The following is a 9,671-nucleotide window of genomic DNA, read 5'->3' on the forward strand; positions in this document are numbered from 1 at the left end:
GTTTGCTCCCTGTGCTCCTTCTCAAACTTCAAAAATCACAAACTGCAGCAGATTATTTAAGGTTTCAGGAAGATATGGCAGAATTAGGACCGAATGATAGCAGATATCAGCCCTCGAGCTGGGGAGGTGGGAATGCAGCTGGTGGTTGAGAGTGTGTCCAATCCTTGTGGGAACAGTCAGTTTCCATCTGTAGGAGGGAGGGCCTGTAGTGAGCCAGGTCTTGCTGCTCTCTCTTTGCAGCGCTGGGCAGCCATGCAGAGGATGCAGGAGGTCGTTGGGCGGGCGAGAGCCGCCTTCAACTCGGGCCGGTGCCGCTCGCTGGAGTTCAGGATGCAGCAGCTGAAGGCCCTGGAGCGGATGGTGCAGGAGAAGGAGGAGGAGATCCTGGCAGCCATCAAGGCAGATCTGCACAAGGTGTGGGCTGGGGGGAGGTTTCTCCCTTCTGCTGTGCCTGGACAGCGGTCAGCCCTGGAGGGCAAGCGGGAGGGCCAAGGGCTGCCTTTGCTGTGCCACGTGGCTTTTGCTGATATCCCCCACGGTCCCGGCTCTGCCCGTGTCGCGCCAAGGTCTGCTACTGCCATTCCTGAGAAGGAGCTAGTCTAAGGCAGGTCCTGGCTGCCAGGCTTTGGCTTCTACTGGAAGCCCCGCGCACCCAGACTGACCATCTTCTCTCGGGGATCCTTTGGGGCAGCATGACCAACCTCAGATACTTTGCACCAGCAGAATTTACCTTGCTTCCCTGGTCTGCTGTAGCGGGTGTAGAAGATGGGTGCCTTCACCATCCCTTCCCAAGCTTCCTGTTGTTGCAGAGTGGACACAATGCATACAGCCATGAGATCCTGGGCGTTCTGGGGGAGCTGGCCCTGGCCATGGACAAGCTGCCGTCCTGGGCAGCCCCTCAGCCTGTGAAGAAGAACCTGCTGACGATGCGGGACGAGGCCTACATCTGCCTCGAGCCGCTGGGGGTGGTGCTGATCATCGGGGCCTGGAACTACCCCTTTGTCCTGGTCATGCAACCTTTGATCGGGGCCATCGCAGCAGGTGGGGACCCGCCACAGCTCCTCTCCTTTGTGGGTCCGCGGGTGGGTGCTGCAGGAGGCAGGGGAGGAGAGCGAGGGCTCAGCGGCCGTGCTGCGTTTTTCTTGTAGGCAATGCCGTGGTGGTGAAGCCGTCAGAGATCAGCGAGAACACGGCTCAGCTGGTGGCTGATCTCCTCCCCCAGTACCTTGACCGGGTGAGTTAGTGCTTTCTCTAGGCAGGGGGCAAGTTGAGGAAGGAGGCAGCCCTCAGGAGAGCCTGGTGCTCATATGTCTCCTTGGTCTTAATGTGTGGTAGCAGCTCCACAGCCTGTATCAGCACTGGCCTCAATCTTCATTTTGTTTAGTTCATGTGGCATAAAGTGGCAAGTGAAACTGTTTCAGGGGACGGAGCAGAGCTTCCCTCTGTTATCGATATCCTTTGTCCAGCTCCTATCGTAATGCACAAGTGAGTGCCCACCATGCAAAGCTGCTGCCTTGACAGATTTCCTTTAAATCAAGGTAACTGTAACGCTCTTTTTTGCCCTGCAGGAGCTGTATCCTGTGGTCACTGGAGGAGTACCTGAGACAACAGAGCTGCTGACGCAGAGATTCGATCACATCCTGTATACCGGCAACTCCACAGTGGGCAAAATCGTGATGGCAGCAGCCGCCAAGCACCTGACGCCCGTCACCCTGGAGCTGGGTGGGAAAAACCCCTGCTACATTGACAAGGACTGTGACCTGGCTGTTGCCTGCAGGTCAGGTTGCTGAAGCCCTTGGCAGGGTCTCAGCGGTGGGGCAGGGAGCCATGGGCAGGTGGACGTCTCTGGGCCGTTGTTCCCAGACCGTGGGTGTCACTCAGGCGCTGTTGGCTGGGCTGTGGGGTCTGGAAGGGTCTGGCCATGGAGAAACCATCTCCCTTTCCCCCACAGGCGGATAACGTGGGGGAAGTACATGAACTGTGGGCAGACCTGCATCGCCCCAGACTACATTATCTGTGACCCATCCATCCAGAGCAAGGTGGTGGAGAACATCAAGGCGACCCTGCAGGTGAGCGTGGAGTTCCTCGTGCTGCGGGAGTTGTTCCTGTTACAGCCCAGGTCTGAGTTTCTGAAGCTGCAGCCCTGGAGCTGTGGCTGTTGTGCCGGTGTGTTGAGCGCTTTGGTTCTGCTGTGCCCTTTGGCAGGAGTTCTATGGGGAAGACGTGAAGTCATCTCCGGATTACGAAAGGATCATCAACAAGCGTCACTTCAAGAGGATCCTGGGCCTGTTGGAAGGGCAGAAGATTGCTCACGGGGGAGAGGCTGATGAGGCCTCCTGCTTCATAGGTGCTTCTGGCAGCTTTGGGGAGGGGAGGTGGTAGCGGGTGCCTTTTGGGGGCTGAGGGTGTCTGTGGCTTGTTTGGTGTGTGTTGTACGCAGACGGTGCCCAGGACGAGGTCCTGCAATGGACCGCGTCTTCTGTCCGGCTCAACCGTCTCCTTCCCGCCTGTTTGCCTCAGCACCGACTATTCTCACCGACGTTTCTCCAGAGTCAAAGGTGATGGAGGAGGAAATCTTTGGACCGGTCCTTCCCATTCTGACTATGAAGAGCGTAGACAAAGCCATTGAGTTCATCAACCGTCGGGAGAAGCCCCTTGCCCTGTATGTCTTCTCCAACGACAAGAAGGTGGGTCGGGGCTGTGCTCCCCTGTGGAGGCTTCTCTGCTCAGGTGAATCCTGAACGTGGCCGGTCCCAGGCACGGCTCCCCGCAGGACCTGTGTCGTCTCCTCTTTGGATGTGAATCACAGCGTTTGGCTCACGGGGGCTGCGAGTGTCCCCAGAGCTGGTGGAGGCTCCCAGCCTCCTGCTGGAGGACTCTGTGTTTGCATGACTTTTGTTAAATAGAAGGATAAAAAGCTGAATTTCCTCGTTGGTGCCATGTAGTCTTTCATGGTTAATTTAGTTACTTGTAATATATTGCTACGGAGGCGAGCTCCCAGGTGTCCGTCTTTGCCATCCCTCCTCTGAACTTTCCCACTTTCCTTGACTTAACGCTGCACAGAGAGGGCTTGTCTGAGTTGTCTGCGAGAGAAAGTGAACACGATGGCCTGTTGGCTCGTAGCTCCCCTCCCAGTCCTGCTCAGGTGCGTGGTCTGGTCTCTTCTGGGCCTTTGTAACAGTTTTCTTTGGTTTTTTTCTTTTGCCAGTTAATCAAAAGAGTTATCTCAGAAACCTCCAGTGGGGGTGTGACTGGAAATGATGTCATCATGCATTCTGTCCTCTCAACCTTACCCTTTGGTGGTGTTGGTAAGTTACTGGAGCTCCTTAAGTGTTGTGACTTGCTGCGCGGTGTGACCCAGGGAACAGCAGCTGATGGTTTGTGTCTCCCTGTTACAGCTGAAGGGTCTCTGTATAGCAGATCTCAATAATAATAACAATTATTATTTCTGAGAGTACATGAGGGCAGGGGCCAAAAGGGAGAAAACTTTGGGTGTGTTTTTGGGAAGACTGAAGCATTTAGTGCAGACTGATGTGAAAGGTGCTTTAAAAACACGAGCTGCGACTGGAGTGATTGCAGTAATTGCAGGAGGAAGGGTAGGACTTCAGCTTGGGGAGGACTGGAACAGGCTACAGAACAGCCTTCGGGAGCTTTGCAGAAGAGGGTTTGGGTGTTTACAGCGCTCGCAAGCTGACAGTGAACCAGCAGCGTTGTGCTGCTGTGAACAGCGCACGCTGTCCTGGAATTGAGAAACGGAGGTGTACCCTGCAAAGCTCCTCAGGAAACCCTTCTCACACGGCACCGGTCGGATCTCAGAGCCTCGGCACGGTGCTTTGAGAGGGAGCTAAATCTAGGGAAGAGGTGGGGATGGGCACAGCGAGCAGTGCCCGCAGGAAGACAAGGAAATACTGGCGAGTGTGTAGCGAAAAGGCGGTGGGGCAGAAGAGGGGTGGAGTACAGGTGGACATCTTGGAGCCTGAGAAGTGCTGCAGAGAGGAAGGATCAGTTGTCCTCTCTGCAGGCACGTGGAGGAGAAGTTGTGCTTTTAAACTGGGGCGAGGCAGATGGAGGGCAGGTAACGTGCAGCGCAGCTGGCAAGCAGCTGAAATTTTCCTGTGCTGCTTCTTGCCCTGCTGGTGGCCCCAAGCGGCCAAAGGTTTGACTGGCTGAGCCTGCAGAGTGACCTGCCTGGGTTGTGTCCCTCAGGTAACAGCGGGATGGGCGCCTACCACGGCAAGCACAGCTTTGAGACCTTCTCCCACCGCCGTGCCTGCTTGATCAAGGACCTGAAGATGGAGGGTATGAACAATTTCCGTTACCCACCTAGCAGCCAGAAGAAGGTGGACTGGGCCAAGTTCTTCCTCTTGAAGCGATTTAACAAGGGCCGAGTGGGACTGGTCGTCTTGGCCCTGCTGGGGATTGTGGCAGCGGTGGTGATAAAGGTGAGCTTTGGGTCTTGGCCCTCCGCGTGAGTGCATGTGCGATTCATCTGACCTTCTGCAAGTTCACCCTTTGCGGCCGCAGCCCTTTCTTAGCTGTTCTTTCTGTCGTGAGGCTTATGATATCTGGCCCGCCTGAAATTATCAAGATCTGCTTCTCGCTCTTGCAAGTGGTATCTAGAACAGAAATGTACCCCGAGAGATGTCCTAGGCTGCTGTAGGATTTGTTGCCCTGCCTTGGTAGGGGATGCCGGTGAGAAGCTCCCTCCAGAGGCAGAGGTTGGTATGTTTTGGCGAGGTGAGGAGTGGTTTCGACTCCAGGCCTTTCTTGAGCAGCATTGTGAGCTGCTCCACACGCAGCCTAGGCCAGACGGCTGCAGTTCTGAGCCATGGTGCCCTGGGAAGGGAGGCTGTGTCCTAACGCCTAGGGCTGTGAGGAGCTCTTGTTCCTCGCCCGGTTGCAGCCGCCATCTGACCTTAGCTCGGTTATTTCTGCTTCCTCCCTGCTCCTGACTGGCTAGTGCGGAAGGGTGGGATGTCCTCCCCTCTCTGCAGGAGGCAGAAGCCTGCTGGTGCTGGCTGGAGGACTCGAGACGCCTCCCGATGTGGAGGGGTAAGATCTAAAAGTCCAAGCGTGATCGCTGGTGGTTCTCCGTGGCTGGCAGACCAGGCACGATGCGCAGCTGCGCCGGCTGCTGCTTGCAAGGATGGCAGGGTGGATGAGGACTCTCCCCTTCAGTCTGTTCTGTGTAGCGACTCCCGCGAGGAGACGAGACGTGCAGGAGCCCAACAAGCCAGGGGAAAGAACCTGCCTGCTTATTTGGGTGCAGGAGGAGGTGTAAGAGCCAACAAGCGGCTGAGGCCTTGAAGCCCCAGCCAGGGAGGCAGCCCCTGTCTAGGTGAATGCCTTCTCGGCGAAGGGGGGAAACTCACGGCGTCTTGAAATGATTTGGGTTTTCTCAGAATCACCAGTCTGTGCTGAAGAGAAAAGCTCTCTTGATTGTGCTGGCTGTTCAGAGGCTGGGCTGGCTGAGTGTGTGGTAAGGAGGAGCAGGTTTCAGAGCACTGCTGTGGCTGTCACAGTGAGGTAGGAGCCTTTTTCTTCTCCTGCGTGTAGACGTGGTTTGAGATGGGGCAAAGTCTTGTCCGAGGAGTGACTGTGGGGCCTGCAGAAGGTTCGCCCTGGAGCCGGAGAGCGATGCTTTCCCCGGCAGTGCTCGGAGCTCGCACAGCGTCCGAGATAACCGGTCCGTGCATGCTGAGGGGGCAGGAGAGCGGCGAGCTGGACCCTGGGGAAGTCACCCTGAGCGAAGGAGCTTTGCTTCAGGCTGTTCTAGAAGGGGAGTTGGTTTTGTGTCAGCAAATCCTTCACAGGACGTTGGTGTTGTGTTTTGCTTTCACAGATGGTTTGCTGCTGAAGAGCGGAGAAGGCGCCACGTGCAAGTCATACTCCGAGTGCTCGCTTTGTGTCTGTTCCTTTAAGCTGAGAAGTCATTTTTTTCTTTCGTACTGGGTCGTTTCAGTGGGCTGTTGAGCGCACAGAGTAGCCTTAGAGAGGCACTAACCAAGAGAAGGCTCGGACTCCTGTTTACTAAAAAGGCGTTCTGATACGGAGGGACCACTGGGTGCAAGCTCTCGAAAGGAGGACTGCAGAGCAAGAAATACCAGTCCCTACGTCCACCCCATGCCACGCAGAGCTCTGCTCCCAGGGACGCGCACGCTGCGTCTCGCGCCGAACCGCTTCCCTTTCTCCAGTGACAAAGAGGAGCTTAAGTTTCAGCTGTGATTGGGTTGACAGTGTTTTCCCTGCAGCGTTCGGGATGGTCTGTCTTCTGCTGTGCCCCGAACAACCACCCTCTTGGTGACGAGTCTGAGACAGGCTGTGCTGGCTGATGCGTGTTACCGATAGCGATGGTGATGAATAAACCTAGTGAGGTTCCCCTTGCCGTTTACTTGAGGTGAAATATTCCTGGATGTCTGCGAAGCAGAGTCGTCCACAGCTGGTCAGGGGATGCAGGCTGACGCCCTTTTTGGGGCTCTGGGTTTCATCGTGTGCCTGTAACCGTTATCTGGCAGTTAGCAAATTCCAAAGACGCTACCTGCACTGCCTGTGTTTTGCTGCTAAGAGTGTCTCGGGCTCATGGAAGAGAACTTTCAGGCCTCCTGTTTAGAGAAGTGGGAATCACAAAGTACCCTGTTGTGGGTTAGCCCGGCTGGGCATCTGAGCCCCACACAGCCGCTCGCTCAGTCCCCCAGCGGGACAGGGAAGAGGATCGGCAGTGTAAAAGGGAGAAAACTTGTAGGTTGAGATAAAGCTAGTTTAGTAGGTAAAGCGAAAGCTGGGCGTGCAAGCGAACCAATTAAGGAATACGTGAACTACTTCCCCTCGGCAGGCAGATGTTCAGCCATCCCCAGGAGAGCAGGGCTTCATCGCACGTATCGGTGGCTTGGGAAGACAGACGCCGTAACTCGCACTGTCCGCTCCCCACCTTCCTCTTCTTTCGCCCCCCAGCTTGTATGGCTGAGCATGACGTCCTATGGTCTGGAATATCTGTCGCTTTGGTCAGTTGGGGTCAGCTCTCCCAGCCGTGTCCCCTCCCCGCTTCTTGCCAACCCCAGCCTACGCGCTGGCGGGGCGGTGTGAGAAACAGAGAGACCTTGACGCTGTGCAAGCACTGTTCAGCAACAGCTAAACCACGGGTGTGTTACCGACACGGTTTTCGTCACAAATCCAAAACACGGCACCATCCTAGTGGGAAGACACTTGGCGACTATGATGAAAATGAACTCCATCCTAGCCAAAACCAGTACAAACCCCTTCCTGGTCAGATTCCTCCAAGGGAAAACAATTACTGAAAGAGCGTGTACTCCTTTGTGTTTGAGCTTCTGGGTCTGCCGTAATCTTGCACTGGGAGATAATATGGGGCTTGTCCTGGCTTGGGGAGAGGATGCTGGAGAAATTTAAGGTGAATGGACCTTAGAAATCTTAACGTTTAAATAAGGAAAAATTAAAAATGATTCTTAAATGCAATTACTCACAAGAGAGTAGAAGATTACATTTACTGCGCAATAGGTGGGGGTTCTTCATGTCTGTTGAAAATCCATGTGCTAAGCCTTTCTAATGATCTATTTTGCAAGTACTAAATAAACACTGAGAATTTAAGTAATAAACCGAGCGTGTAAGTCCCTGCAGCGTCCTGGGGAATCCTGCCCACCCTCTGCCGCTCCTGGCTCTGGCCAGGGCTTGGCCAAACACAACACGTGTGTTGCGAGGTGCCTCTGCCCCAGCACAGGAGCGTGGGTCCCACCGCGATGACCTGCTCGTGGGGAAGGATCCGTCAGAGCTCTGGCAGGGGAGCACAGGCTGGCTGCCAAAGAGGAGCCTGGAGACGGGCAGGTTGTGGGGCAGGGCGGTGCTGGGAGCTGTGGAGGAGCTGGACTGTTTCTTCCATCCTGTCCTGTGCAAATCCATCCCCTGATTGCCCCCCATCTGCAGGTGCTGCCCGTTTGGGGTTTGATGAGATCCGGACAATAGCGTGGGCTGCGTTTGTCGGCTCCCAGCGGCTGCTGTGGCACGTTGAAAGCGATCCCCCAGCCTCACGCGCCCAGCGTGGGCAAAGCCACGTGGGCTCTCGCAATCCCACACGAGCGTTTGAGCTGCTGCTCTGGCTAAACACGGCAATCCAGGGCTTGCGTATTCACAGCGCGGGGATATATCTAGGTAAAGGGCATCTCGTATCGAGCAAGAGCCCTGTGCCTGGGCCAGCTATCCTCTTGTGGGAGGAGAGATCGCTCTGAGCTGTGTCAGGGGAAGGGCTTGCACTGGCTGCAGGAGACTGGTGGAGAGAGAAGCTTCTCCGAAGGTAACTTCCTTTTTTCCTTCGTTTTTTATTGAGTTGTCTCCTTTCTTAGTCAGGATCGGGGCTGTGTCACGCAGCTGCAGTGTCGGGCAGGGAAGGGCACGTTTTGACGGTTGCAAGGGAACCTCGGTGTCTCATTTGGTTAGGCAGGGACTGCAGGCAGATCTCTCGCCCTGACTAAAAAGTGAAAGACTGCTCCCAGGAAGCAGGATGAAACCTCTGCAGTGTTCCGGCGTGTTTCTGCAAAGCCATGCGAGGGCCTTGCAGTTTTGGGAACACAGGTGCAGGCTGGCTCTAGGCGCACAGCTCTGCTTCCAGCCGAGGCCAGGGTCATCTCCATGCTTCGGCTCCTCGGGAGCATCGCTGTGAGCAGAGGGTGGGGTGGCTGTTGGTTTAAGGGTATCCCCGAGCTAGGAGGAAACACCCGCAGAAGAAGATTTCTCGGCTACCCCCAGAGGTGCTGGATTGCCACAAGAGGTGCCCTCCCTTGGTGGACCCTGCGCAGGTAGGATGGGGCATTGGAGGGTGTAAGCCCTGAGCAGTTGCCTGGGGAGCAGGAGGCCACCCACGGAGGAGAACATCTCCGAGCCTTGCTCCGGGTGGGATATCTCTTGGTGGTGGCCCCACATTGACTGTTCCCAGGCCCGAGTAGCCCTCGGCAGGCCCGTAGTGAGCCGGGTCTTGCTGCTCTCTCTTTGCAGCGCTGAGCAGCCATGCAGAGGATGCAGGAGGTCGTTGGGCGGGCGAGAGCCGCCTTCAACTCGGGCCGGTGCCGCTCGCTGGAGTTCAGGATGCAGCAGCTGAAGGCCCTGGAGCGGATGGTGCAGGAGAAGGAGGAGGAGATCCTGGCAGCCATCAAGGCAGATCTGCACAAGGTGTGGGCTGGGGGGAGGTTTCTCCCTTCTGCTGTGCCTGGACAGCGGTCAGCCCTGGAGGGCAAGCGGGAGGGCCAAGGGCTGCCTTTGCTGTGCCACGTGGCTTTTGCTGATATCCCCCACGGTCCCGGCTCTGCCCGTGTCGCGCCAAGGTCTGCTACTGCCATTCCTGAGAAGGAGCTAGTCTAAGGCAGGTCCTGGCTGCCAGGCTTTGGCTTCTGCTGGAAGCCCCGCGCACCCAGACTGACCATCTTCTCTCGGGGATCCTTTGGGGCAGCATGACCAACCTCAGATACTTTGCACCAGCAGAATTTACCTTGCTTCCCTGGTCTGCTGTAGCGGGTGTAGAAGATGGGTGCCTTCACCATCCCTTCCCAAGCTTCCTGTTGTTGCAGAGTGGACACGGTGCGTACGGCCATGAGATCCTGGGCGTTCTGGGGGAGCTGGCCCTGGCCATGGACAAGCTGCTGTCCTGGGCAGCCCCTCAGCCTGTGAAG

The 9,671-nt window shown here is 56.2% G+C and overlaps 2 protein-coding genes across 4 annotated transcripts in view; both read left to right on the top strand.

The window, feature by feature from the left end:
• Positions 1-7,726, top strand: part of ALDH3A2 (aldehyde dehydrogenase 3 family, member A2) — an 8,247-nt gene extending 521 nt beyond the window's left edge. Inside the window, exons 2-12 of one of the 3 annotated variants that reach the window (XM_010573738.1) lie at positions 241-414; positions 810-1,041; positions 1,149-1,234; positions 1,569-1,777; positions 1,952-2,069; positions 2,206-2,347; positions 2,521-2,687; positions 3,209-3,308; positions 4,207-4,442; positions 5,403-5,526; positions 5,843-7,726. In XM_010573738.1, coding sequence (XP_010572040.1) covers positions 253-414; positions 810-1,041; positions 1,149-1,234; positions 1,569-1,777; positions 1,952-2,069; positions 2,206-2,347; positions 2,521-2,687; positions 3,209-3,308; positions 4,207-4,442; positions 5,403-5,483 — 1,533 coding nt within the window. In that variant the 5' untranslated portion in view covers positions 241-252 and the 3' untranslated portion in view covers positions 5,484-5,526; positions 5,843-7,726. Of the gene's footprint in view, positions 1-197; positions 476-809; positions 1,042-1,148; positions 1,235-1,568; positions 1,778-1,951; positions 2,070-2,205; positions 2,348-2,520; positions 2,688-3,208; positions 3,309-4,206; positions 4,443-5,402; positions 5,527-5,842 lie in introns of those variants that run through there. The other 2 variants (XM_010573739.1, XM_010573737.1) reach the window with 2 other exon arrangements.
• Positions 7-9,671, top strand: part of LOC104835780 (fatty aldehyde dehydrogenase-like) — a 16,565-nt gene continuing 6,900 nt past the window's right edge. The window contains 3 exon segments of the mRNA XM_010573951.1: positions 7-201; positions 8,962-9,174; positions 9,570-9,665. Of these exon segments, the coding sequence (XP_010572253.1) occupies positions 9,013-9,174; positions 9,570-9,665 (258 nt within the window). The 5' untranslated portion in view covers positions 7-201; positions 8,962-9,012.

Source organism: Haliaeetus leucocephalus, unplaced genomic scaffold (genome assembly GCF_000737465.1).
Source record: "Haliaeetus leucocephalus isolate CR32 unplaced genomic scaffold, Haliaeetus_leucocephalus-4.0 Scaffold395, whole genome shotgun sequence".
Classification (NCBI taxonomy): domain Eukaryota; kingdom Metazoa; phylum Chordata; class Aves; order Accipitriformes; family Accipitridae; genus Haliaeetus; species Haliaeetus leucocephalus.